Genomic DNA, 25861 nt, shown 5'->3' on the forward strand with positions numbered 1-25861 from the left:
TTTGACTATTCCCTGTGGGAATGAGTTCCTCATTCTCCCCGCACTCTGGGTGAAGAACTTCCTTCAGAGTTCCTAACTGGGTTTCTTGGAGTCTGTCTTAGATTGATGTCCTCTAGTTACACTGCCCTTGCAAGGAAATATTCCCACTGGATCCACTTTATCAAACCTTCTCAGAAGTTTGAAGATTTCGGTGATGTGACATCAGATTATTTCTGATGTATATGTCTCCAAACTCATACACAATGATTATCTTTTCTCAATGTTCCCTCTGAAGGTCCCCAGGATCCATCTTCCTGTTTCTCATCCACGTGCAGAACTTTGACAACATCATCTGAAAATTGTTGATTTTGACATGAACCCTGGATGTGTCTGAAATAACTACTTGCCAACTCACCTCTCAGTTGGTCTCCTGATAATGGACAAAGTCCGTTTCATTCAGTGAACTACCTGCTCTCATTACCAGTGGTCTGCAGATCTGATGTCTGCCTCATTGTTTTCTTTTTTTTTGTTGTGAGATGTTCAGCTTATATAAAAATTGGGAACCCATTAGGAATAAGTTTTTTTTTAAACAATATTTCCTTTATAGCAGGAAACCTAATGTGATGGTTGCTACACTGTTACTAGTCTTCTGCAAATATAAACAAGACAAAAGGGGCTGACAAGAAAAGACACAAAAATCCCCAGGATCCCAGATGTTCCATTGAATTGACATCAAGGAACACTATGGTGCCATATGTACTGCCTTATTAATGCTGTGTTTGGGGAAATAGAAGTTTTGTTCTCGGGAAAGAACAACTAACCTTCAGATGGAGATGAGCATTCTGACATTTGGTCATTGGCTGAAAGGATTTGGGCAAGGGAGCAGTACAACATAAGCTGCCTATTTCTAGAAATAGAGGATAGCAACAAGAGTTTGGGGCAGAGGACAGTCTTCATTCGGGAGCTGTCTTCTCCAGATGGAACAGAGGCCAGATGAGCAGCAGCAAGACTGAGGGAAGAGCTCCCTAACACCTCGTATAAAGAACAGGATATTGTCCCCAAAAGCTGAATGTGACTGACATATTCAGCACCAACAGCCCGTTGGTCTCTAGTATCTCCAATTATCACGGCAGTACACTTAAACTGCACTTTGTAATAAAATCAATAAACTATCTGAAAATTGTTACAAATTGATGACTGTATTAAGTAACTATCATCACAAACTCCCAAAATCTAACATAAGTACTAAGAACAGGAGTAGGCCATCTGAATCCTTGAGCCTACTCCCCCATTCACTAAGATTATGGCCGATCTTTTCGTGGACGCAGCCCGCTCAACATAACCCTTAACTCCTTTACTGTTTAACAATCTATCTGTCTTTGCCCTAAACACATTCAACCAGGTAGCTTCAACTGCTTCACTGAACAATAATGTCAGGAGTGGGAAATCACTGAAATCAAGATTTAATTAACTTTAAAATTTAGAAGCAAGTTTTAGCTAGTTAAATTTGGAGTAATTCTTAAAAAAAACAAGAAGTTACATTGGCTTTGGAGTAATTCTAGAAGGTGATTAGTAGCCAGTTTAACAGAAAAGAAAGTGGTGATAGGAGCTGTACTGGAATTAGAATTGTGATAGAATTATGACTTTGTCCTTGATGTACTTAAGGGACAGATTCTGAAAGAAATGACTAAGTTAGGAATAGTAAGTTGGCCTACAGTGGACACCTATGAGCTTGACAGGTGGATAGGGAAAATAAAGAATGCTGGGAGTTGGTTTGGAAGCTATAAGAGAAAGCGATGGCTTATAGGTAAATATTGCAGTTCTGCACAATACAATAGGTTACACAAAGAGAAAACTGAAGTCTGGCACCTGTGCTTCTGGGGACCACTAAAGGAGGTGACAATGGATCATCCAGTGACTACTTCAAGCTGTAGATTGTTGTGAGTACTTCACCATATCTCCCGCACTGATGTGTAAGGCTTCCTGGTCATTGAGGATGGGGATAATTGCAGAACCTCATCCTCCAGTGAGTTGTTTAATTGTCCCCCACCAATAACTGAATGTGGTAGGAAAAATAATAAGGTAATTACATGTGGAGATCTCAACTTCTCAAACATTAATTAGGATAATCATAGTATAAAAGGTTTAGTGGGCACAGATTTCTTGAAGTACACACAGTGAGCTTTTTACATCACTGTGTAGATGGCCATACAAGGGATGGTGTAGTGATCAACCTAATTCTGGGGAGCGATGCACACAACTGGTTGAAGTATCAGTACAGGAGCATATTAGTGATAGCGATCACAACACTACATGTTACATTTGTTATGGAAAAGGAGAAAATCATAGTCTACAAAAAGGATTTTGGATTGAGGAAAGGCAGATTTTATTAAAATAAGGCAGGATCTTGAGGATAAAGGAAAGAATTTATGTGTGGAGCCAGAGGAAGTGGGTGAGGTCCTTACTGAATATTTCACATCAGTATTCACCAAGGAGAAAGGTGTGGATGATGGTAGGATTAGGGGAGGGGTATGTTGATGTTAGGGAGGTGGTGGTTGGGTGTCTTGAAAAACATGAATGTAATGGAGTCCCAAGGACCTGATGGAATCTATCCCAGGTACCGAGGGAGGCAAGGGAGGAGATTGTTTGGGCCTTAACAGAGACCTTTATATTGACTTTAGCCACAGGTGAAGTCCCAGAAGACTGGAGAATAGCCAACATTGTTCCTTTAATAAGAAGGGTAATCGGGTTAATCCAGGATATGATAGGCTAGTGAGCTTTACACTGAGTGGTAGTGAAATTATTGGAGGTGATTCTTTGGGACAGGATTTACTTGCATTTGAAAAAGAATAAATTTATTACGGATAGTCAGCACAGCTTTATGCAGGGGATGTCTTGTCTCACAAACTTGATTGAGTTTTTTGAGGAAGTCACAAAGATGGTTGAGGGTAGGGCAGTTGATGTTGTCTACATGGACTCTACTGAAGCATTTGACAATAACCCTCATAGTTCAGAGATTGAGTCATGTCGGTTGGATACAAAATTGGCTTTGTCATCCGAGACAAGGGTAGTTTTAGAGGGGTGTTTTTCTGACTGGTGGTCTGTGATCGCTGATTCTGCAAGGATCTGTCCCAGGATATTAGATTAGATTCCCTACAGTGTGAAAACTGGCCCTTCAGCTCACCAAGTCCACACCGACCCTCCGAAGAGTAACCCACCCAGACCCATTCCCCTATGACTAATGCACCTAACACTACGGGCAATTTAGAATGGCCAATTCACCTGACCTGCACATCTTTGGACTGTGGGAGGAAACCCACGCAGACATGGGGAGAATGTGCAAACTCCACACGGATAGTCACCTGAGACTGGAGTCGAACCTGAGACCCTGGTGCTGTGAGGCAGCAGTGCTAACCACTAAGCCACCATGGCATCCTTTGTTTGTTTGTAAAATATATAAATGATTTGGATGAAAATGTAGGTAATCTGATTATTATGTTTACAAATGATACAAAAATTGGTGAAGTTGTGGATAGTGAGGAACCTTGTCAAAGGATACAACAGGATATACATCAGTTAGAAACTTAGGTGGAGAAATGGCAGATGGATGTAATTCAAACAAGTTTGAGGTGATGGATTTCAGGAGGTCAAATTCAAGAAGAATGTAGTGGTAAATGGTAGGATGATTAGAATTGTTATACAGAGGGATCTTGGAGTACAAGCCCATAGCTCCCTCAAAGTGGTAACACAAGTCAATAAGGTAGTAGAGAAGGCTTACAGCATGTTTGGCTTCATTGGCCAGGATACTGAATATAAAAGTTGGCAAGTCATGCTGCAACTTTAGTTAAGCCACATTTGGAGTATTGTGTGCAGTTCTGGTCATCAGGAAAGATATGGAGACTTTGTAGAAGGTGCAAAAGTGGTTTACTGGGATGTATTAGCTACAAGGAGAGGTTGGACAAACGAGGGTGACCTGATGGAAGTATACAAAGTTATGAAAAGCATAGATAGGGTAGATATCAGTCTTTTTCCCAGGGTGGAAATGTCAAATAATAGGGGGATTAGGTTTAAAGGAGTTGTGGGATGAAACTATTTTATGTCGAGGCTGGCAGGTGCCTGGAATACACTGCCAGGGGAGGTTGTAGAAGCAGATATGATAGTAATCCTTAAGAGGCATTTAGACTGATTAATGAGAACAGGCAGGGAATAGAGGGATACAGACCGTATACAGTCGCAGAATGGCATTATAGTCTGCACAGATATGGTGAGCAGAAGGCCCTATCTCTGTGCGTTACTGTTCTGGCCAAAGTACACTGGGCAATGCTACTGGATGGTAAGTCCACAGCAAACTTTGGGAAGTGCCCACAAGATATTGCGCAGAGTACAGGTTCAACATATTCTCTTTAATGGGAAATGTAGGAGCAACAAACCCAAAGAACCCTGGATAAGACTGGCTAAACAGGAAAAAAGAGAATTATATCAGATAGAAAGGGAACAAAACAGTGGAGGTCTTAGAGGGTGATAACAAGTGTGGGCAGGGGGAAGTCAAGAGGTGGCACTGTGGCTCAGTGGTTAGCACTGCTGCCTCACAACACCAGGGACCTGGGTTCGATTCCAACCTCAGGCAACCGTGTGGAGTTTGCACATTCTCCCTGTGTCTGCATGGGTTTTCTCCCACAGTCCAAAGATGTGCAGTTCAGGTGAACTAGCCATGCTAAATTACCCATTGTGTTCAGGGATGTGTAAGTTAGGTGCATTAGTCAGGGGTGATAATAGGGTAGGGGAATGAGTCTGGGTGGGTTGCTGTTCGGAAGGTCAGTGTGGACTTGTTGGGCTGTAGGGATTGTATGAAAACAATTAGGAGAACAAAGGGGGGACATGAGAAAATGCTGGCAGGCAAGATTAGGGAGAATCCTAACATATGTCAAGGGAAGATAGTAACTAAGGAAGGATTAGGGCCCATTAAGGACCATGGGGGTAATCTGTGTGTGAGGCAGAGGGCATTGTTAGGAGTATTAAACAAAGCTGTCTTTACTTGGGAGGATGTAATTACAGAACTGGGGAAGATAGACTGTCAAGTTCTGGAACAGATTGATATAAATTGTGAGGAGGTTTTTGTGGGTTTAAGAATGAACAGATCCCCAGGTCTGGATGGGTTGTATCCCAGGGTGCTGTGGGAGATAAAGGAGGAAATTGTAGAGGCCCTGATCCAAATTTTTTAATCATCTCTGGCCACAGGGTAGAGGTCAGAGCACAGCTAATATGGTTCCACTTTACAAGAAAGATCAGGGAAGTATAGACCAGTGAATCTAAAATTAGTGATAGGAAGATTATTGAACAAAATAATAAAGGAGAAAATTAATCTCCATTTGGGGAGGCATGGTTTAATCAGGGATAGTCACTGTAGCTTTTTCAGGAGGTCATGCCTGACAAAGCTGATGGAAATTTGAGAGGAAGTAACTATGTGTAATTAATCTGACTGAAGCTTAACTGGAAAAAACAGGGGAGTTTAAGACAAACCATTTCCACTGGCAGGGGAGGGCTGCGGTTTCTTGAATTAGGGGGTATAGTTTGAGAATTACGGTCAGACCATTCAGGAGCAATGTTAGGAAGCACTTCCATACACCAAGGTGGGAGAGATTTGGAACTCTCTTCCCCAAACAGTTGATTCTAAATCTGTTTAGTTTAAACACTCTCTCTTGCTTAATTTAAAACCAGCAACACAGAAAAGGTTTATCCCATGCAGTAATCTGTGAAAATTCAAGAGGCCAAGAATTATTTGAAGTAAAAATTAACAACTTTATTTCTTAAAATATACCAGAGAATAATTACCTAACAACTATTTACAACTCTGTCCTCTAATGTATCATTTACCTTCCCTTTCTACAATACTAATCTGATAAAACTCCCAACTAAAATTTACAAAACAGAACTTATTACCTCAAAACCAGGCAGCTTTCGGTTCTTCAATCTGGATCTTCCTGTGTCGTCTTTTCTTCGTCTTAAGGGATTTTGCTTCACAGGTTCCTGATCGGTAAAGGTACTTTTAAGAGAGCTATTGTTCAGGCAGTCTTTTTACATGCTGGTAGCTGGGCAGTTCTGCTCTCAACTGTTCAATTTTCCCAGTCTTATACCCCACAAAGTATCAGATTGCCATTGGCTTTTAAGCTACTCCAGTAGCTGGAGCATCAATTACATTATATCTTGGTACTGTCAGGTAGCTCTACCAGCTTTTAACTCTCTCAAAGGTACAGTACACCCACATCTTCATAACAAAAAGGGCCAATAAAAAGGAGGCACACTTTTAAAGGGAAAGGCAGATTTAGAGAGGATCTGAAGCAAAATATTGACCAAGAGGGTGGTGAGAATCTGGAATACAGTGTCTGGGAGGGTAGGTGAAGCAGGAAACTCACAATCTTTACAAAATTGGGCAAACACTTGAAATCTTAAATCATCGTTAGACTCTTAATCCCACATTCTTTTTATTGAATTCCAATTCCACCATCTGTCACGGAAGGATTTGAACCCAGGTGCCCAGAACATTAGTTGAGTTTCTGGATTTTAATAATCTTGTGATAACATCATGAGTCCATTGCTTCCCCACAGAAATGTCATAACATTTCAGGCTGGTGTTGGTCACACCATATTTTGGTGAACACTCAATGGGATGAGGATCTTCTTCAGTACTCTGTGATTCTATGATTGGTGCTTGTGCTGATTGACATGAGAGTGATGGTGTTGCAGCTTCACCAGGCTAACACCTCATTATTAGGTAAACCTGCTGCTGCACTCTCCACTGAAATAATTACCACAGAAAATCATATTGAATTGAAAGTTAGAGATCAAGGATAAGTGAATTTTGGGACTTGTATTGAAACTTAAGATCCTGAGGGGCCTTGACAGGGTGAATATTGGAAGGATGTTTCCCCTTGGAGTAGGGACTGTTGAGATTTCTTTTCTATGAAGGTTGATTGTCTATTGCCTCAGGTGGTAGGATCACAGAAATGGATCGATTCTCCCCCAGGCCCTGCCAAGAATGTCTTCATATATTCTAGACTGTTGATGAAACTGAACTTAATATGAAGTTCATATTCATATTAAGACACTGGGTTATGACCAAAGCTTTTATTAGTTTTCATAAAACAAACAATACTAATCACTATTCCTGATGCTGCCTAGATTTGGGATACAGATGGTATAAGAAATGAGAGGAATCATTGGCTTTGGGTTGGTGGCAGTGGGGGACTCGATGTGATTCTAAAATACTGATCCTACCCCTTTAATACAGAAGCAAAACACTGCGAATGGTGGAACTCCAAAATAAAACCAAAATCCTGGAAGCAGTGGGCCCTGGAGAGGCAGAGAAGAGAGGGTTCTGGTTGGGGGAGCTGGTGCTGCAAGGAGAAGAACTGAAAAGAATGCTGATGGCAATGGCACAGAGACATTAAAAACTGGGAGTAAACAGGCTGCTGCCAGTATTTGCTCTGTTCCTAGCTGTCTGCCTGAGAGTACAGGTTGCAGAGTTTGATTTCAGCCAATTGGCTGGACCGTTAGCTCCTAATAATTTAAACCAGTTTCCCGAGGTTTGAAGTTGCAGCTGGTACCTCTGCCACGTTCGGATGGTCTTTCGGATTCTTTTCACTAAGATTGACAGTTAACAGTTCCTGCTGCATTTCCACACCAATCAGCACCCACTTCTCACCGTGTTCCCTTTCACAGTTTGTTTTTTGCGTATCAGTCCTGAGTGCAAGATGGAAAGCTTTGATGTGATGTTTAAAACTGACTGGAATCTTTTTAACCAACTGAACATTCCAAACACTAACTCACTTTAAAAACACAGATTCAAACAATTAACCACTTCCCGTAATGGAATCTAATTGTGAACCATCTGATCACTTCCTTGGTAAAATGCTTCGTTTCAGTCTTGTGGTCTCGTAGTTTCTTGGTTTTCATCAATGATCTACTCCTCTGAACGCAGAAAGCTCTGATTATTGCCTACACTGATCATGTGCTTGTGGGAGTGACTGTGCCCAGAACCTCTCCAAGTTCTCAGCCACTTGCTTCCTCTTGCTGTATTGTGTGTAGTGACTGATACTGCTCATAGGTTATGGAGCCGCAACTTGCAGTTAGTTCCCCAGATTGTCTGCAGCTTCCCGTAGCTGGGTGTTGGCCGGCCGATGCTTGTCAGTGGAAAAGTGTTGATTTTAATCTGAGGAATTAAGTCCTTCACATTGACCATGGAATCTCGCACAAGTCCATAAATGTTCAGAGTTTTCAGTGTAGCGATCTCCCCCAGGGCCCTGTACACAGCAGCAGACACCATTAAATAACAGGAACAGGCACAAGACTGAGCAAAAACCACCAACAATGACAATACGTTTAACATGACATCTGTACAGGAGTAGTTACTAAATAATATCAGTACAATCAAATACACCAGATTCCTGCTCTGTCCCTAACCCAGGGATCACTGGACAGATTCTGTGACGTAGCCATTAATCTAACGAGCAGACCCTGAGAGAAAAGAGAGTCTCTTACACAAGACTTGCTGGTGGGATCTCATGGCATCTACTCAAGCCCAGGTGCTGGAGGTGATAGAGGCCATGGAGACCGGAGAAACAGCCAGGAGTGAGCATTGTGCTATCACTGAAGGAGAGAGAAAAAGAACATTGATTAGATTAGATTATTTACAGTGTGGAAACAGGCCCTTCGGCCCAACAAGTCCACACCGACCCGCTGAAGCGCAACCCACCCAGACCCATTCCCCTACATTTATCCCTTCACCCAACATTATGGGCAATTTAGCATGGCCAATTCACCTGACCTGCACATCTTTGGACTGTGGGAGGAAACCGGAGCACCCGGAGGAAACCCACACAGACACGGGGAGAATGTGCAAACTCCACACAGACAGTCACCTGAGGCAGGAATTGAACCCGGGTCTCTGGTGCTGTGCTGTGAGGCAGCAGTGCTAACCACTGAGCCACCGTGTTAGAGGGACTGGGAATGATGGGGGTCGAAGGGAAACCCAAAGAAATGAGGGGTTGGCAAGTTTGGGGGCAGAGAGGATATGGATGTTATTGAGGTGAACAGTTGAGGAAAAAGAGGAGGATGCTACTGAGAGGTGGGGAGGGTTAGAAGGATGTTGCAGAGGGCTGAAGGTTGGGGTATGTTACAAAGATCCTGAAATTACAGTCACTCACTCTGATAACTACTGCTCACCTCAAATCCAGGTCAGTCATCTGGGGACAGCGCCTACATAGAGCTTCCACATCTATAAACAACAGAGACACAGCACATCACCAGCACCCATTCTGACACCACTTTCACAATCCCTCAAAACCCACCATCCCTTCCCACCCTCCTTTCCTCCATGTCCCTCATCCTCATTCCAAGACCCTACCCTGTCCCCTGTCCACGATGCCCTCCCTCCCTGTGGGACTCGAGTCCTTATTGCTGCATTAGCCCATGCCTTGCCAACATCAGCCTGGCCTTCTGGGTTGCTGGCCAGTGAGATGCCCACAGGCACTGCCTGCCTGGGATTGGGCAAATGATGCTAAATTCGTGGTGCTGGAAGAGCACAGCAATTCAGGCAGCATCCAAGGAGCAGCTGCTGGCTGCACTGTGAATGACAGCTAGCTCCCACCTACCAGAGTTGTGCAGACTGCGCCTGTAGCCGCTAATGTTGAGCTGGGTCACGCTATCAGGAATCTGTGAGACCACTGCCTGGATGTTTTGGGAGCTGAACCTGCACCAAGAAATGTTTAACTCATTCAGCCTGGGAGACACAGAGAGAGAGAGAGAGAGAGAGTAAGAGGGATGAGCAGTGCAAGAGAATCCCAAATCAAACATTCTCCCCAACTTCCAGAAGCAGCCCCTCCCCTACTAAATCACTCAGCACCCCCCAACACAGATACAACCTCCCTTAACACGTGTAACCCCCACCCCCCCCCCCAACACCTGAAACACCTAGATAACTTCCACAGAACATGTGCATATATACTGAGTCCTCACCTAGAACAGCTTCTCAACATCTGGCTGAGGGCCTGGGCTCTGAAACACGAGCAGCCGGAGAGATTCAAACACAACAAGTCCCTATTGCCAGCGATTGCCCTGAAAACAGACAGATGATCATCTCTCAGGAGCCGGCATAGCCACATGGTGGTGGGGAGGTTAAATTAGACATGGAGGAGGGATTAGTCACAGGGGAGGGGGTTAGATATGGAGGGGGTGGGGTGGGGGGGGGCAGGTTTAGGTGGGACCATGAGGACATTGTCTCACATTATGATGTCATCAGAAAGTGCGAGAGCCTCCAGACTGAGGCCGCGGAGTTGGTGACAACGGCGTAGAATCTGGAAGATGGAGGAACTGCTGAGTACAGAATGTGAGAGATCCAGGTACTGAAGACAGAGAGGCCTAAAGGATATAAACAAAGCTCAGCATCAATGGCAGGACCCACAGAAGGTGAGAATGCAGTGTGCAACCTTCAGTATAATAGCAGCTGGTCAGGTCATGCTTCAGCTGCACAAGACACTGCTCCCCTAATACATTGAAAAAGGTGGCAAAGGTCACATGGTCAGAAGATGTCAAACAGCTTTTGAGAAGTTGAAGGCAATCCGAACTTGGGAAGGTGATAAAATTTAAACAGCTTGGTGTTTTGATTTTTAAATCCCATGTTTCTCCTTTCTCTCCAAACCCTTGAACCCCTTTAGCCCTATGAAAGAGGTCATGTTGCAGCTGTACAGGACACTGGTTAGGCCACGTTTAGAGTACTGTGGTCAGTTTCAGTCTCCCTACTGTAGGAAGCATGTTGTTAAACTTGAAAGGCTTCAGGAAAAAAAATTACCAGGATGTTGCCAGAATTAGAGGGTTTGAACAGGCTGGGGCTGTTTTCGCTGGAATGTCACAGGCTGATGGGTGACCTTATAGAGGTTTATAAAATCATGAGGGGCTTGGATAGGATAAGCAGACAAAGTCTTTACCCTGGGGTGGGGGAGTCCAGAACTAGAGGGCATAGGTTTAGGGTGAGAGGGGAAAGATATAAAAGGGACCAAAAGGAGTGAGGTGGCAGAGGAAGTAGTGGAGGCTGGTACAATTACAGCATTTAAGAGGCATCTGAATGGGTATGTGAATAGGAAGGGTTTGGAAGGATATGGGCCAAATGCTGGCAAATGGGATAGGTTGAACTGAGGGGTCTGTTTCTGTGCTGTACATCTCTATAACTCTGTCTATCTGCTTCTTGAAAATGTTCAATGTTTTCACCTCAACCACTTGCTTAAGCAGAGAATTCCTACAGCATACCCACCATCAGCCTGATAAACCTTTGTTGCAGTCCCTCTATATCTGGAATGTCTATCCTCAGATAAGGAGATCAAAACCTTGGTGTGGTCTCACCAAGGCCCCATACATTTGCAGCAATACATCCCTGTTCCTGTACTCGAATCCTCTGGCTATCAAGGCCTACACATCATTTTCCTTCTTCACTGCCTGCTGCACCAACATGTTTACCTTCAGGGACTGATGTACAAGGACACCCAGGTCTCACTGCATCCCACTTTCCTAACCTATAGCAATTCAGAAAGTAATCTGCCTTCTTGTTTTTGCTATCAAAGTGGATAAGCACATTTATCGATTTGTGTCTGTTTTGTCTATAAATGGAGTTAGATTTCTAATTCTAGATTGTAGCTCAGATGTTAACTAGGTTTGTTTTATAATAAAAGGGTTACTTTGAGTTTATTAAAGAAACCTGATAAAACTCTCTTATTCTGGACAGCAGGATAAGAGGGAACCAATTGGCCAATTTAGTGATTGAACCAAACCATTTATATTAATAATGTATCTCATGGAGTAGGGGCCTCAACGATCAATGCATTCTGCCTGTCACTGATGTTAAACAAGTAATTCAAAAATTCAACAGAGTGTTACCACTCACTGTCCGAGGAATTCAGTGAAGGTGTCCCAAGGTTATTCTTCAGTTATACAGGCACTGAAGCCCTGTGTAGGGTGGTATTCACCTTACTTAAGGAAGGAGGTAGTGTGTTCAAAGCAGTTCCAGGAGGTGGACTAGACTGAGACGGGGAGGGATTATCTTATAAGGAAAGGTTGGATAAACGAGGCTGGTCTCACTGGAGTCTAGAGAGTAACATTTCAGGGATCTTAAGAAGGTGGATTTTGGAAATAGTTTTTTTTCTTGTGGAATAATCTAGAAATAGCAGTCACTGTTTAAAAATAAGGGGTTACACATTTAAAACAGAAAAGAGATAAAATGTTTTCTGAGTCTTTGGAACTTTCTTCCCAAAAGATGATGGAAATGGATACTTGGACTATTTTTAAGCTCGAGAATGATTCTTGTTTTAAAAAGGAAGTGAAAGGTTATCAGGGGTAGGCAGGTGTTTGGGGTTACAATCCAATCAGCCATGACCTTACTGAATGATAGAGCAGGCTTGAGAGGTCGAATGGCCCACTCCTGCTTTTGTTTATCTGAGACAACATTGTTGAACAAAGCTTACCCTTTACCCCCAGTTGTCTGTTTGGCTGAACACTGTTTCAACCTGTCACCATTTTGAACAGTGATTCCTGGATCAGGATAATCACTGGGCTGTGAAGCTGTTTGGCACCAATATCAGTTGTTACTACGCCAGGACTGCTCTGTACTGGATTAGTGGTGCTGGAAGAGCACAGCAGTTCAGACAGCATCCAACGAGCAGCGAAATCGACATTTCGGGCAAAAGCCCTTCATCAGGAATAAAGGGCTTTTGCCCGACATGTCGATTTTGCTGCTCGTTGGATGCTGCCTGAACTGCTGTGCTCTTCCAGCACCACTAATCCAGTATTTGGTTTTCAGCATCTGCAGTCATTGTTTTTACCCAGGACTGCTCTGTATCAATGGAAAATGGCAGGCAGTAAACTTAAAGCACCCTATAAGCTCAGGAAATTCAGAATGTGCCTACAGCAACTTGGCAAACATAAAAACCAGCAGGTGTAACTCATTGACTAAGCAGAATGTGGGATCAGCTGGTAGTTTATAAAGCTGAGCAGAATGGTAACAGTAGTTTCAAACTTTACTGAGTTCCTCTACCCCTCTGTTTGCTGCAGAGGCTCCATACCTCAGGATGAGAACACTGTTTCACAGGCACCAGCAATTAAATCAAAATTTGAGGGTGGGAATGGGGTGGGACTCATTACAAAGTGTGGAGGCAAAGAGGGGCTTCATGGATTCTGGGCAACGTTGGCTACATGTACAAAAAGTAACAAATATTTTAAAAATACGTACTATATATTTATCTGATGGATTACATTGACAAAATTTAATGATATTTGCTGTGTTAAATTTTTGGTGTTTAGATGGGGCCACATTGGAAAATCAGTTAGGTAGCCTGGAATTTGAGAGTTCCTGCTCCAACCTTTCATAGATGCTAAATGATTGACCTCACACACACCTACAAATAGAAATTCAGTGAATGCAATTTATCCATTGGCCTTGCTGATGTCTCACCAGAGCTGTGAACAATGCAGAATAACTGCCAGCACTGATCTTCAGCTACTTGTTCATTTGCCTTTTTAATTGCTTTTCATATCTGGCTATTAATTATGAGTGATTAATATGTGTCAGTCTCTAGGACTGTCTGCTCTCTCAGACTTCCCACTCTTTGCTTAGCTCACTATGTTGTGGAGAGACAGAAGAACAAGCGACTAATGAAGGCCTCACCTTCGTTAACATCTGCATTAACTACTTTCACACCCAATTTCCATAACCTCTGTATTTTTATTGGTCTTTGTCTACAGTAAATACAACAGCTAAGTATCCAGGGTCTGGGTTATCATGTAACAAATTCAGAGCAGAGTAGACTTTTTCAGCCCCTTGACTCTGCTCCTATTTGTGTTGTCATTTCCATATTCCCAACACCCCTCAATTCTCCTGCCTAACAAGAACCTACCCACAATAAGCCCACCCCCACAGACTTCTAAGGCAGAGATTTCCAAATTCGCAAAACCCACTGAGAGAAAAAGGATTTCCTCATCTGTGTCCCGGAAGGGTAACCTCTAGATTTAAGTTAAAAATCATAACAGGTCCAGTTATGGTCCAACAGGTTTATTTGGAAGCACTAGCTTTCAAAGCGCTGCTTCTAGAAGCACTAGCTGCTTCGTCATCAGGTGGTTGTGGAGCAGAATCATAAGACACAGAATTTATAGAAACAGGACTGCAGTGTCATGGAATGTAATATCTAACAAACCGAGCTTAAATCTTTTATCTTTTAGAGTGATCATGTTAGTTTCGGTTCCTTCATATGTAAATCGCAGAACGTTTTAAAAGTTACATTCTCAAGATCTCTTTAACAATAGGTGCCATCTCAGCTCAGATAATGCATTAAAGGTGTGAGGTTAAAGTCTGTCTGTGTCCCAATTTTGGGTCAGACTAATTCTATTTCTAAAGTGGGATTTACAGAATCTTACATGGATTTATGCAGTTTTTGAGCAAAATTAAATGTAATTCTGCAACTACAAATTCACCCCACAAACTTATGTGTGTTCGTGCAGGTACCCCTGGGGATGACCTCAACTGGGACCTTGGGATCATGTCACACTTCAGGTAACCCCACTGCACTACACACTCTCTCGCACACACATACGCACTCCTACAAACCCACACACTCACGCAGACCCTCTCGCATACACAAGCTTTCTCTCACATGCTCACACATGTACCCCCCCATATTCACCTTCTCACAGATTTATACCCCATTACCCTCACACACTCTCTCACAGACACACACACCCCCACACACACATGCACAAACTCACTTGGTCTCTCCTGCATGCTCAGACAGTCATAGAGATGTACAGCACGGAAACCGATCCTTCAGTCCAACCCGTCTATGCCCACCAGATATCCAAACCCAATCTAGTCCCACCTGCCAGCACCCGACCCATATCCCTCCAAACCCTTCCAAGTCATATACCCATCCAAATGCCTCTTAAATATTGCAATTGTACCAGCCTCCACCACATCCTCTAGCAGCTCATTCCATACACTTACGACCCTCTATGTGAAAAAGTTGCCCCTTAGGTCTCTTTTATATCTTTCCCCTCTCACCCTAAACCTATGCCCTCTAGTTCTGGACTCATACAAGTTTGTGGGGTGAATTTGTAGTTGCAGAATTACATTTAATTTTGCTCAAAAACTGCATAAACCATGTAAGATTCTGTAAATCCCACTTTAGAAATAGAATTAGTCTGACCTAAAATTGGGACACAGACAGACTTTAACCTCACACCTTTAATGCATTATCTGGGCTGAGAGGGCGCCCATTGTTAAAGAGATCATGAGAGGGGGAATCAAGATGGCTGCAATCCAGTAAGTCTGCCCTGCAGAGCTCTGCACCAGAACCCAGACAAAGTGGTGCACTTACTCTCCATTTATTACCCATTATGGTAGAAACTGTTAGTCTTTGACCCCCAGAATTGCTATGGGTTAGTTTAAAATAGTTCGAAAAATGACTGAAGGGAAGGGACACAAGGATTGCAACAAGCAGGGCACTCCCCTGCAGCAACAGACATGCCCACCATCACAGCATCGGCCTCTGCGAGCACTCTCTGGGTCTTACCTGTGGAGCAGAGCCTGGCCCTGGAGTCTGTGAAACTCCGAGTGAACATCAACTCAGCAATGGAGACCCGGACCAGGCTCGAACCAATCTCAGCCATGCTGCAGAAGCACGACCAGGAGATCCAGCATCTTGGGCAGTGCCGTCATGGAGTTGGAGCAATGGACCACAGTCTCCAAATCTGCGGTAGAATTCTCAGCGGGTCGGGTTCAGACCTTGGAACAGCAGGTTGACAACCTCGAAAATCAAGGCCTTCAGAAGAACATCCGCCTGATCGGGTTTCCGGAACAGGAGGAGGAAGGCCAGCTAGTCAGCTTCTTGAAACAATGGCTCCCGCGATTTCTGAAGCTCAAAGTCGAGGCAGGCTGGGTACAGGTCGAGCAGGCCCCCATCAGTTCACAGTGCGTAGGCCCAGATCAGACCAGCATCCCCGCCTGGTCCCAGTACAACTCCAGCATTATACAGACAAACAAATGATGCTGGAAGCCTCTAGAGAACTGGGGAAGTATCCACAGGCTCTGATATACAAAGGATCATGAATTATGCTTTTCCAAGACTTCTCTCCAATTGTGATTCACAACAGGAAGGCCTTTGATGAAGTAAAAAGGCGGCTGAGGGACTTGAATATCCAGTATTCCGTAAGATATCCGGCAATATTATGTTTCAGCCACGGAGGGGCCGTGTTTAATTTTGACTCATTGGAAAAGGCAAAGGACTTCCTGGACACCTTAAAATAGACCGACTGGCTCAAATAATATGGAGAATAGTGTTTACTTTTATTTTTCTGTAGTTTGCCTGGCGTACCTGGTTGTTGGGTTTTGTTTCAATATATATGAGAGTCCTAATTGTTTTGTCTTTTTCTCTCTCCCCTCCCATTATCCTTTTTCTCTCATAATTTCCTTTTTGTTTCTCTCCCTTGGTGTGGGATGGGGGGGGGGGGCATATATATATATTTGTTTCTACCAGGGTACATAGGGTTAATGTACTATCGTGCTTTTAGCTTTCTTGTTATAAGATGTAACTTTTTCCGACTTTGTGTTGCTTGGTGTTGGGGCACGGCTTCAGCTAGAAGGAACCATGGAGGGGTTAGTGGGTAGTATGAGCGCCCCCTGTAGGCAAGGGGGAAAGACTCCTCTTACTCATGTTATATGATGGTCCGTTGCAGAAGGAGCTGTTAGAAGTTTTGATTTGATAGTTTTGGCAGTTGTATTTTTAAATTTGTACAAACGGTTTGCTGTTTTCACTTGGCGTCCTATGAGTGGGGTTCTTCTTCCCGAAGGGCTAACGGACTGTTTCGGATGGCTATGGCTAACCGTTTGTTTGAACGTTAAGAGGAGTCATTCACCAATTAAGAGAAAAAAGATCCTCTCAAGCCTTAGAAAAGAGAGGGTCGATGTAGCCTTGCTGCAAGAAACACATCTAACCGATAAAGAGCACTTGAAGTTACAGCCGGAGGGTTGGGACGGGTGATTTTCTCATCCTTTAATATGAAAAATAGAGGAATTGCTATACTCATCAAGAAGAATGTCCCATTTCAACTGATAGACCAAATTAAGGATGAATATGGGTGGTTTATGATTCTTAAAGCTTTAATACATGGAGAGGAATATGGCATTTTGAATGTATATTGTCCCTCAGCATATCCCCTCAAATTTTTAACAGATGCATTTTCTGGTTGATGGCCCATGAGGCACGTTAATCAATTATAGGGGGAGACTTTAACCGATTTATTGACCCCGAAGTGGACAAGATACCTAGGGGCCTTGCAGCTATGTCCCCGCAATCCAGGCAATTGGTGGACCTGAACAGGGAGCTGGGGTTGGTGAATGTGTGGAGAGGTCTTTACCCTGATGGTAGGGATTTCACCTTTGTCTCTAACCTACATAGGTGCTATACTAGGGTTGACAGTGTTTTTGCCCCATTGACCTTTTTGAATTCGGTGCTGTCTTGCACAATCGGGGACATAGCCATTTCTGATCATGCGACAGTATACATGGAGGTCAAGGCCCATGGTAATAGGACAGGCTTCTGGCACTGGCACACGGCTCCTTTCCACAAGGGTAGCAAGTTTATTGAGTATTTTTCATGGGAATTAAAACATTTTTGGGACATTAATTTGGATACAGCCAGTAATCCATTGGTGCTCTGGGAGACTGCCAAGGCCTATGCACAGGGTACTTGGCGACCTGGAAGTGGCAGAGGGGAGAGCAGCAGCGTTTGCTCGAGGCTTGCTTGAAGGCAGCAGACTTTGACAGATCATCTGTAATCAAATTGCAGCGGATGACAGCCCTTAGGGCTACTCTCACCCAGACAGCAAAGAGAGAAACCTCTTTTGTGAATCAGAGGTTATTTGAGTACGGTGATAAACTGGGTAGATATCTAGCGTACCTGTTCAGAAAGAAGAATGCCGCCCCAATCTATCACATCCATCGCAGAGAGTGCTGGGACTCTTACTCGCAAAGCTAAAAGATTAATGCAGCAATCAGGAAGTTCTACTCTGAGCTGGACCAGTCGGAGTGATGTGAGGACAGATTGGTGAAGTTGGAGTCCTTTTTTAAGACCCTGAACCTTCCAGGTGTAACTTCAGAGCAGTGTCTTTTCTGAATGCCCCATTGACAATCCAGGAAATACACTAGCCGGTGACGCAGCTTCAGTGGTAAAGTGCCCCGCCCAGACAGACTTCAAAGTGAGTTTTACAAGGAGTTTATGAACATGCTGGCCGGGCTACTGTTGGATATGTACAAGTACTCATACCGTCAGGACTGCCTCCCAATCTCTCTGAGGGAAGCAAATATTTCTCTTATTGTCAAGAAAGGGAAGGCCCCAGAGGATTGCACTTCGTACAGGCCCAGATCGTTACTGAACGTGGATTTTAAAATTCTGTCAAAAATGCTGACGTTAAGGTTGGAGAGGGTTTTGCCCTTCATTGTAAAGGAGGACGAGATGGGTTTTGTTAAAGTTTGTTGGCCTTCTAATGATATTAGAAGAGTATTAAACATGCTCCAGGTATGCCAGCAAGGGTCGATTCTGGGAAGCAGAGAAAGCGTTTCACTGGGTGGAGTGGCTGTACCTCTTTCATGTCCTGGAGCGGTTTTTGCCAGGTGGGTGGCAGTGTTATAGAGTTGGACAACTTTAGTATTGGCAGAGGCAGCTGACAAAGGTGCCCTCTCTCACTGCTATTATTGACATTGGTGATTGAGTCGTTGGCAGAGGCCATCTGGAGGGACCCCAGTATAATTGCCCTGGAGGTAGGATCAGGCAGGCATAAAATCAGCCTTTATGTGGATGACGTTCTTCTCTTTTTAACTGATCCAAAGATATCTGTGCTCTGTTTAATACAAGTGATTTAATCTATTTGGTTCGTTTTCGGGGTATAAAATTAATTTTATGAAGTCAGAGGCCATGCCTATGGGGGGCCTTACAAGGTAATCCGATCTTGGGGATAGAACCCTTCAGGTGGCATAGGGAAGTTTCTTGTACTTAGGCATTTTTATCAGCCCGGCCATCGATCAATTATATAGAGCTAACTTTGTGCAGTTGCTAGAGAAGATAAGACAGGACCTTTGGCGCTGGGAGGATCTTCCAATAGCTCTGGTTAAAATGAATGTTCTTCCATGTTTATTATATCCCCCATGAGAATCCTCCCTTTGATGTTGCCTGGGCAAGTATTATGGAGACTTTACAGTTGGCTTGGATCTTTCATCCAGGATCATAGGCAGCCTCTTATTAAGTGGGATAAATTCCACAGGGGATGGGAGGTTTGGATTTTAAGAAATATCAGTTGAGTTCCCTACTATCCTATGTGGCTGACTGGGCCTGCCAGGACCCGCGGTCAATCTGGTTGGACATCAAAGCCTCCCAGACAAAACACCCCCTCATGAATCTGTTGTTTACGGACAAGATGAGGACTATTATGGACCACTGCAGAAACCCGATTGTCCTTAACACAGTTAAAGCATGGAGAATGATGTGACAAGGTGAGGGCAACTTACAAACAACTTCCCCTTTCCCTCCCAGGGTCGATGGCCTCTGACTTTAAGCTCTGGGAATCACAAGGAGTCTCCTGTTTAGGAGATTGATGGGGAGGTCATGATGTCTTTCGAGCAGCTCAGCCAGAAATATGAGCAATCTAAGAGGGACCTCTTTCATTCCTTTCAGGTTAGGGACTTTGTACAGAAAAATACTATATTGATGGTCATTCAGATATGGAGAGGAGAGTGCTTCGGTCCACGGACACTCTCTTAGTCAGCACCCTCTATCATTTGTTAGGAGGTAATGTCTTGAAGGACATTGAGCAGCTGTATGGAAACTGGATTCCAATATTGGGGGTGGAGATCTTGTCAGAGGTGTGGGAGGATGGAAGGAAGAGTTTGATTTGTAACAGAACGCAGGCTATGCAACCACAGGGACTCCACAGGGCTCATTTGGCACCGGAATGGCTTGTGAAATTTAAGACAGTAGTATCCCCAATGTGCACTAAATGTAAAACAGACGTTGGCACTCTTACTCACTGCTTGTGGTCAGGCCACAAGCTTTGTAGGTATTGGGGTGCCATAGCGAGGGTTTTGGAAGGAGTCTTGGGAACTGAGGTTAAGCTGGATCCGGTGTCCCACTGTTTGGTTTGTCCAATCTCCGAAGAAACTGTTTAATATTCTTTCATTCTGTGCTAGGAAGAACATTCCACTGAGCTGGAGGTTGGAGAATCTCCTGGGACTCTCGGGGTGGCGTAGAATAGTTATGGTATTCACCATCCGGACTTCCTTAACAGTTCCAGAAAACGGAACTGTTTTATAGAACATATAGTCATAGAGATGTACAGCATGGAAACAGACCCTTGGGTCCAACCCGTCCTTGCTGACCAGATATCCCAACCCAATCTAGTCCCACCTGCCAGCACCCGGCCCATGGCGGCCCTTTCTGAATTATAAAGGCGCAGACTTGTCAGTTATATTGGTCAGGGGCTTTGTGTAGTCATGAGGGCTGTGTCTGGCAGCCTGGGGGCCCATTGGGGGAAGAATTTTGAACAAATATGGTACGCCTATTGCTGCTCCCGGTGGTGGGGAGCTTTGGTGGAATTGTGCTGAGTGCAGTAACTTTACTGAATGTAATTTACCTTGCTTCAACTTGGATTAATTTAGTTTCTTTTTAGTTATTTATTGAATTGTAGTTTGATTAGATTAGATTCCCAACAGTGTGGAAACAGGCCCTTCGGCCCAACAAGTTCACACCCACCCTCCGAACAGTAACCCATCCAGACCCATCTCCATCTAACTAATGCACCTAACACTATGGGCAATTTAGCATGGCCAATCCACCCTAACCTGCACATCTTTGGATTGTGGGAGAAAATCGGAGCACCCGGGGGAAACCCACACAGACACGGGGAGAATGTATAAACTCCACACAGTCACCCGAGGCTGGAATCGAACCTGGAACCGCAGTGCTAACCAATGAGCCACTGTGCCGCCCTTTCGTAGTTTTCTTTTCTCTCTCCTCAATGATTTGTAGAATAGTAGTTTGTTTACTGTTATTGTTGTTATATTATAAGATTGCTATACTGTTTTGCAGTAGTTTTATAACTTTGTAAAAAATTTGAAATCTTTTTTCTTAATAAACATATTTACATAGAAAATACCTTGAGAATGTAACTTTAAAACGTTCTGCGATTTACATATGAAGGAACCGAAACTAACATGATCACTCTAAAAGATAAAAGATTTAAGCTCGATTTGTTAGATATTACATTCCATGACACTGCAGTCCTGTTGCTATAAATTATGTGTCTTATGATTCTGCTCCACAACCACCTGATGACGAAGCAGCGCTTTGAAATCTAGTGCTTCCAGATAAACCTGTTGGACCATAATCTGGTGTTGCGTGATTTTTTAACTTTGTTCAGCCCAGTCCAACACCGGCATCTCCAAATCATCCCTAAATTTAACAGTGTTCTCTGGTTCTGGACTAACCCACAACAGGAAACACCTTGACAGGATAATTCAGGAATTTTTCTAACATTTCAGTCAGGTGACAATGTGAACTATAGGCTAGGTCGGAGATTTCGCTCACCTTTCATCCTTGAAGATAGGGTCTCCGAGGAAGGAGCAGGGACTCCTGAAGACTACAACACCAGCTCCTAGCACCTGGCCCACAGTCCCAGGGGGCAGATTCCCTTTGCCCAAATCCACACTGTACCACAGGGATTTATCAAACCTGCTTTGTAAAAGCACACGGTTAGATAGTAAAATCAAACGACAGAATAGAATGAGCCCGGAGAAGAATCATATCTCAAAAAGCTAGAACCTGTTCCCAGGTCTCTGTTAAACAACTCCCGACCCCTTGATTAAATGACAACTTGTAATTCATTATTGTGTATGTTCTTTTTTGTATTTGCGATTGGCATGTGGTAGTCAATTAGGCCCAGCATTTATTGCCCATCCCAGGTTGCCCTTGAGAAGGTGGGAGTGAGCTGCCCTCTCGAACTGCTGCAGTCTATTGAAGTTGACCCACAATGCCTAGAGAGGGAATTCCAAGATTTTGACCTAGCGACACTGAAGGAACTATAATATGTTTCCAAGCCAGTATAGTTAATTAGTTCGATTGGCTGATCTGTAATGCAGAATAACACCAACAGCAGGGCTTCAATTCCTGTACCAGCTGAGGTAACATGAAGGACTCTCCTTGTCAGCCTCTTCACTCACCTGAGGTGTGGGGAACCTCAGTTTAAACCACCATCAGTCAACCAGTCATCTCTGTGTAACAAAAGAGCAGCGCCTGGCCCTCTTGGACTATGGCGACTTTACCTTTACAATGATCACCCATATTGAAATTCACTTTTAATTTCAGACATATTTCATTGCCTCCGCATTCTTGTTGTCATCTTATATACGTATCCCGAATTGTGTAGATTCCAGTCTGAAACACTCCCAGGCAATTGTTATTCTATATATAAGCCACCCAAATGCCTTAATTAGATTCCAGTCTGTAACTCCCTCTCGTGTATCTGTCATTTTAAATGTAAACCCCATGAACTCCTATATTAGACTCCAGATGGGGATTCATCTCTTTGTGTCGGAATACTGGGAAGATTTTTTTTGTGATCTGTTCAAACCCAGAATGAGGTTGAGTTGCAGCTCCACATCAGGAGTGGGGTACTCACGCCAGTCTGTGCCACTGTTTACTAACACTTGAGGCTTTCAGAAGGTGAGGCAGTGACAGAAAGCGGAAAATCACCAAGAGCAGCTCATCTGGTAACGCTTCCCAGGAACAGCTCACACCTGGATAAGAGAGAGAGTGGGGGGGATTTGAGAGGGGCAGGAGAGAGAGAGAAGGGGGGACAGAGAGAGAGAAGTGGGGTGGGGGAGAGAGAGAGATGGGTTAAAAAGAGGCTGCCTAAAGTGGCCATTAAAACAGACACCTTCCAGATACTTCTTCACAACTGATTGCATTTTTCTGTCACCCTTAATGCAGGATATTTCTCCAACCAAATGAGTATGATCAAATAAGTGATTGACAGCAAGACACACATAAGACATTGAGAACACAACCGAAATCTGGTAAAAATTGTATGTTTTAAGGAGTGCCTTAGAAAGAAAAGATTGAGAAAAGTTGAGTGTTGTGATCCAGAACTCAGGACCCAGTCAATGGCTTTCATGAACACAGTAATGTAAGACTGCCCAATACCAGGTCATGCCAAAACTGATTAGACCTCAGCTGGACTCCAGTTCTGGGTGTTACACCAAAGAAAGGATGTGAACTCACTGAAGAGAGTACAAAAGAAGTTTATGAGAATAGCTTCAGGAACGAGTTATTCCAATAAGAGGGTAGGTAGAAGGAGCAGAGAATGCTTTCCTTTGAGAGGAGTCTTCAAAACCATGACAAGTCTGGACAGACTTGGCAGGGGCTGGTAAGAAACTACACCCTACTCCTAAATGGATGAGAACCAGAGGGCAGTTTTAGAGTATTTTGGAACAGAAGCAATGGGGATATGGGAGAAAAAACCATTATCACATAGCAAGTAGTTAGGGCCTGGGCTGAACTCCCCAGAACGGTGATGGGGACAGGTACAATTGAAGCATTCAAGGGGGCATAGGATGGTTATTTAAATACAAACAATTTACAGGGTTTTGGACCAAAGAAGGGAAATTAGCATCAAATTGATATGCAAAGAAATCCAGTTCTAACAAGATGGGCCAAATGCTATGATTTTGTGAAAGGTAAGGAAATAACAAAATTATTCTCTTGGTACATTAAGGAAAGGATCAGGCCTGTCACCCATAGTGCCCCGAATTTTACCCTTGCTGTGTTTCACTGAGGAACTCATGCTGTCATTGTTTTCCAACCCAGAAAAACAGTTAACAACTGGGATGCCCTCTGAGGGTTTCCAGTCTGCGTCCCTTGCCTCACTTTTTTGCTCGAGTCTCTGATCACCCCTCCCAATTTGTCTCATGTTTTGTTAAACATATGAATACTAATTGCTATTTTAAGAAAAGAATCTATAAATGACACGCAGGTGGTCGTCACTAACTGAAGAATCACCTGCGTTTTCATAAATAGATCAGATTTGTAATTGTGGAATTAGGAACTGTATGTTTGTTAGTTACTACTCTGTTTATAAAATTAAAATATTTAACAATATTAGTTAGTTCTCTAGAGGTTCAGGAAGTGAATGGAGATGGAGCGTTTACCTGCAATGGTTGCATGATTTTATTCAATGTAAACCTGGTGATGGGAATTCACTCATTGTTACAGATGGCTGAGATCATTTGAGGACAGGGTTTAGGCTGAAACTCTGAATGCTGGTCATAGAGATTGCTTGGTTTGACTGAAGAGCTTTTTGGTTCAGTTGTGAAATAGCTGGGTTAGTCTGTGTGTGCAAACACTGTGCAAGGAAAGTACACCATTTTTCTAGATAGAGGGTGTGAGGTAGCAATGCCAGATCATTCCACCACATGGCAATGCCTCTACCTTCATTACTTTGAAATGCAGGATGTGACTGGTTCTCGATTTCATAGAGACCTGTTTGGATCTCAGGAGTTGACAAATGTCTAAGTAGAATTTATGTGTAGCTATTTTAATATTTGTCTACAACTGTGCCATTAGGATTAATATCACATTTAAAATTCTAATAGTTGAGTATTCCGCATGCTTAATTGTTTAGTTTGTTAGTGACAGATCGTGTTAATTTACTTTCTTGGAAAACTCTTGGAAATTAACATCATCTGTCACTAACAAACTAAACACCAAGCATGCAGAATACTCAGCTAATAAAATTTTAAGCGTGACGGTAATCCTGATTACACACATGTTATACACTGGAGAAAAACAGCACTAGCTCCTGTTGTTATCCCCTGCATCACACTTGCTTTGGCAAAGAGACATTTCCAACATGCTGCTGTGTACCTGGTGAAGAATGAGCACTTTTCCGAAATCTCTTGGAAACCAGAAAGTTGTGCATGTGGTTCTCTTTCCCTTGGCAGTTCCTGGGCCGTTTCGGAGGAGCCACTTGATCTGAAGATTCTGCTGCTTTGTTTGTTTTCTCCTCGATTAGACGGACCCCCATCACTGTCATCAATGAATGGGTCTCAACTGAGTCCCAGCTCCAGGTGAATGTGCTTGGGCTGCAACTGGATGGTGTCACCTCCTGTAATACTCTGAGAGAAAGAAGATCACTCAACAACTCGCCCCAAAACAGAAAATACTGAGTAGGCTGAGCAACACTGTAAGGATGAAGATTAACATTCAGGCCAATCTGTCAATCAACTCAAGGAACACCCTCCATTATTCTCACCGTGTATCCTTCACTATTTTAACTCCACCATCCAACCGGACCTGGCCTGTCTCTACCTCCCGCTTCCAGCTCCTCCGTTCCATTTCTCTCTCCCTGATCGCTCTCTCTTTCCCTGATCCCTCTCTCACACTCCCCGATCCCTCTCTTTCTCTCCCCCTGATGCCTCTCCCTCTCTCCCCCGATCCCTCTCTGTCTCTCCTGATCCCCCTCTCTCTCTCCCTGATCCCTCTCTCACCCTCCCTGATCCCTCTCTCTCCCTGATCTCTCTCTCTCTCTTCCCCTGATCTCTCTCCCCCTGTACTCTCTCTCTCTCCCTCCCTGATCTCTCTCTCCCTGATGTCTCTCTCTCTCCCCCGATCCCTCGCTTTCTCCCCTTGATTCTCCTCTCTCCCACTCCCCGATCGCTCTCTTTCTCTCCCCCGATGCCTCTCCCTCTCTCCCCTGATCCCTTCTCCCCTGATCCCTCTCTCCCTGATCTCTCTCTCTCCCTGAT

The 25861-nt window shown here is 43.8% G+C and overlaps 1 protein-coding gene across 1 annotated transcript; it reads right to left on the reverse strand.

Annotated features, from left to right (window-relative positions):
* Window positions 1–5754: 5754 nt before the first annotated feature.
* Window positions 5755–25861, reverse strand: skp2 (S-phase kinase-associated protein 2, E3 ubiquitin protein ligase). The gene is made up of 10 exons (XM_072592666.1): window positions 25369–25861; window positions 24981–25231; window positions 22738–22855; window positions 21648–21791; window positions 10261–10395; window positions 9994–10092; window positions 9630–9757; window positions 9202–9253; window positions 8518–8625; window positions 5755–8279 (listed from the first exon to the last, which is right to left on the reverse strand). Exons 1-10 carry the CDS (start codon window positions 25449–25451, stop codon window positions 8078–8080), a joined length of 1320 nt encoding a protein of 439 aa, XP_072448767.1. The 5' UTR covers window positions 25452–25861; the 3' UTR covers window positions 5755–8077.

This window comes from Chiloscyllium punctatum, chromosome 2, assembly GCF_047496795.1.
Source record: "Chiloscyllium punctatum isolate Juve2018m chromosome 2, sChiPun1.3, whole genome shotgun sequence".
Classification (NCBI taxonomy): domain Eukaryota; kingdom Metazoa; phylum Chordata; class Chondrichthyes; order Orectolobiformes; family Hemiscylliidae; genus Chiloscyllium; species Chiloscyllium punctatum.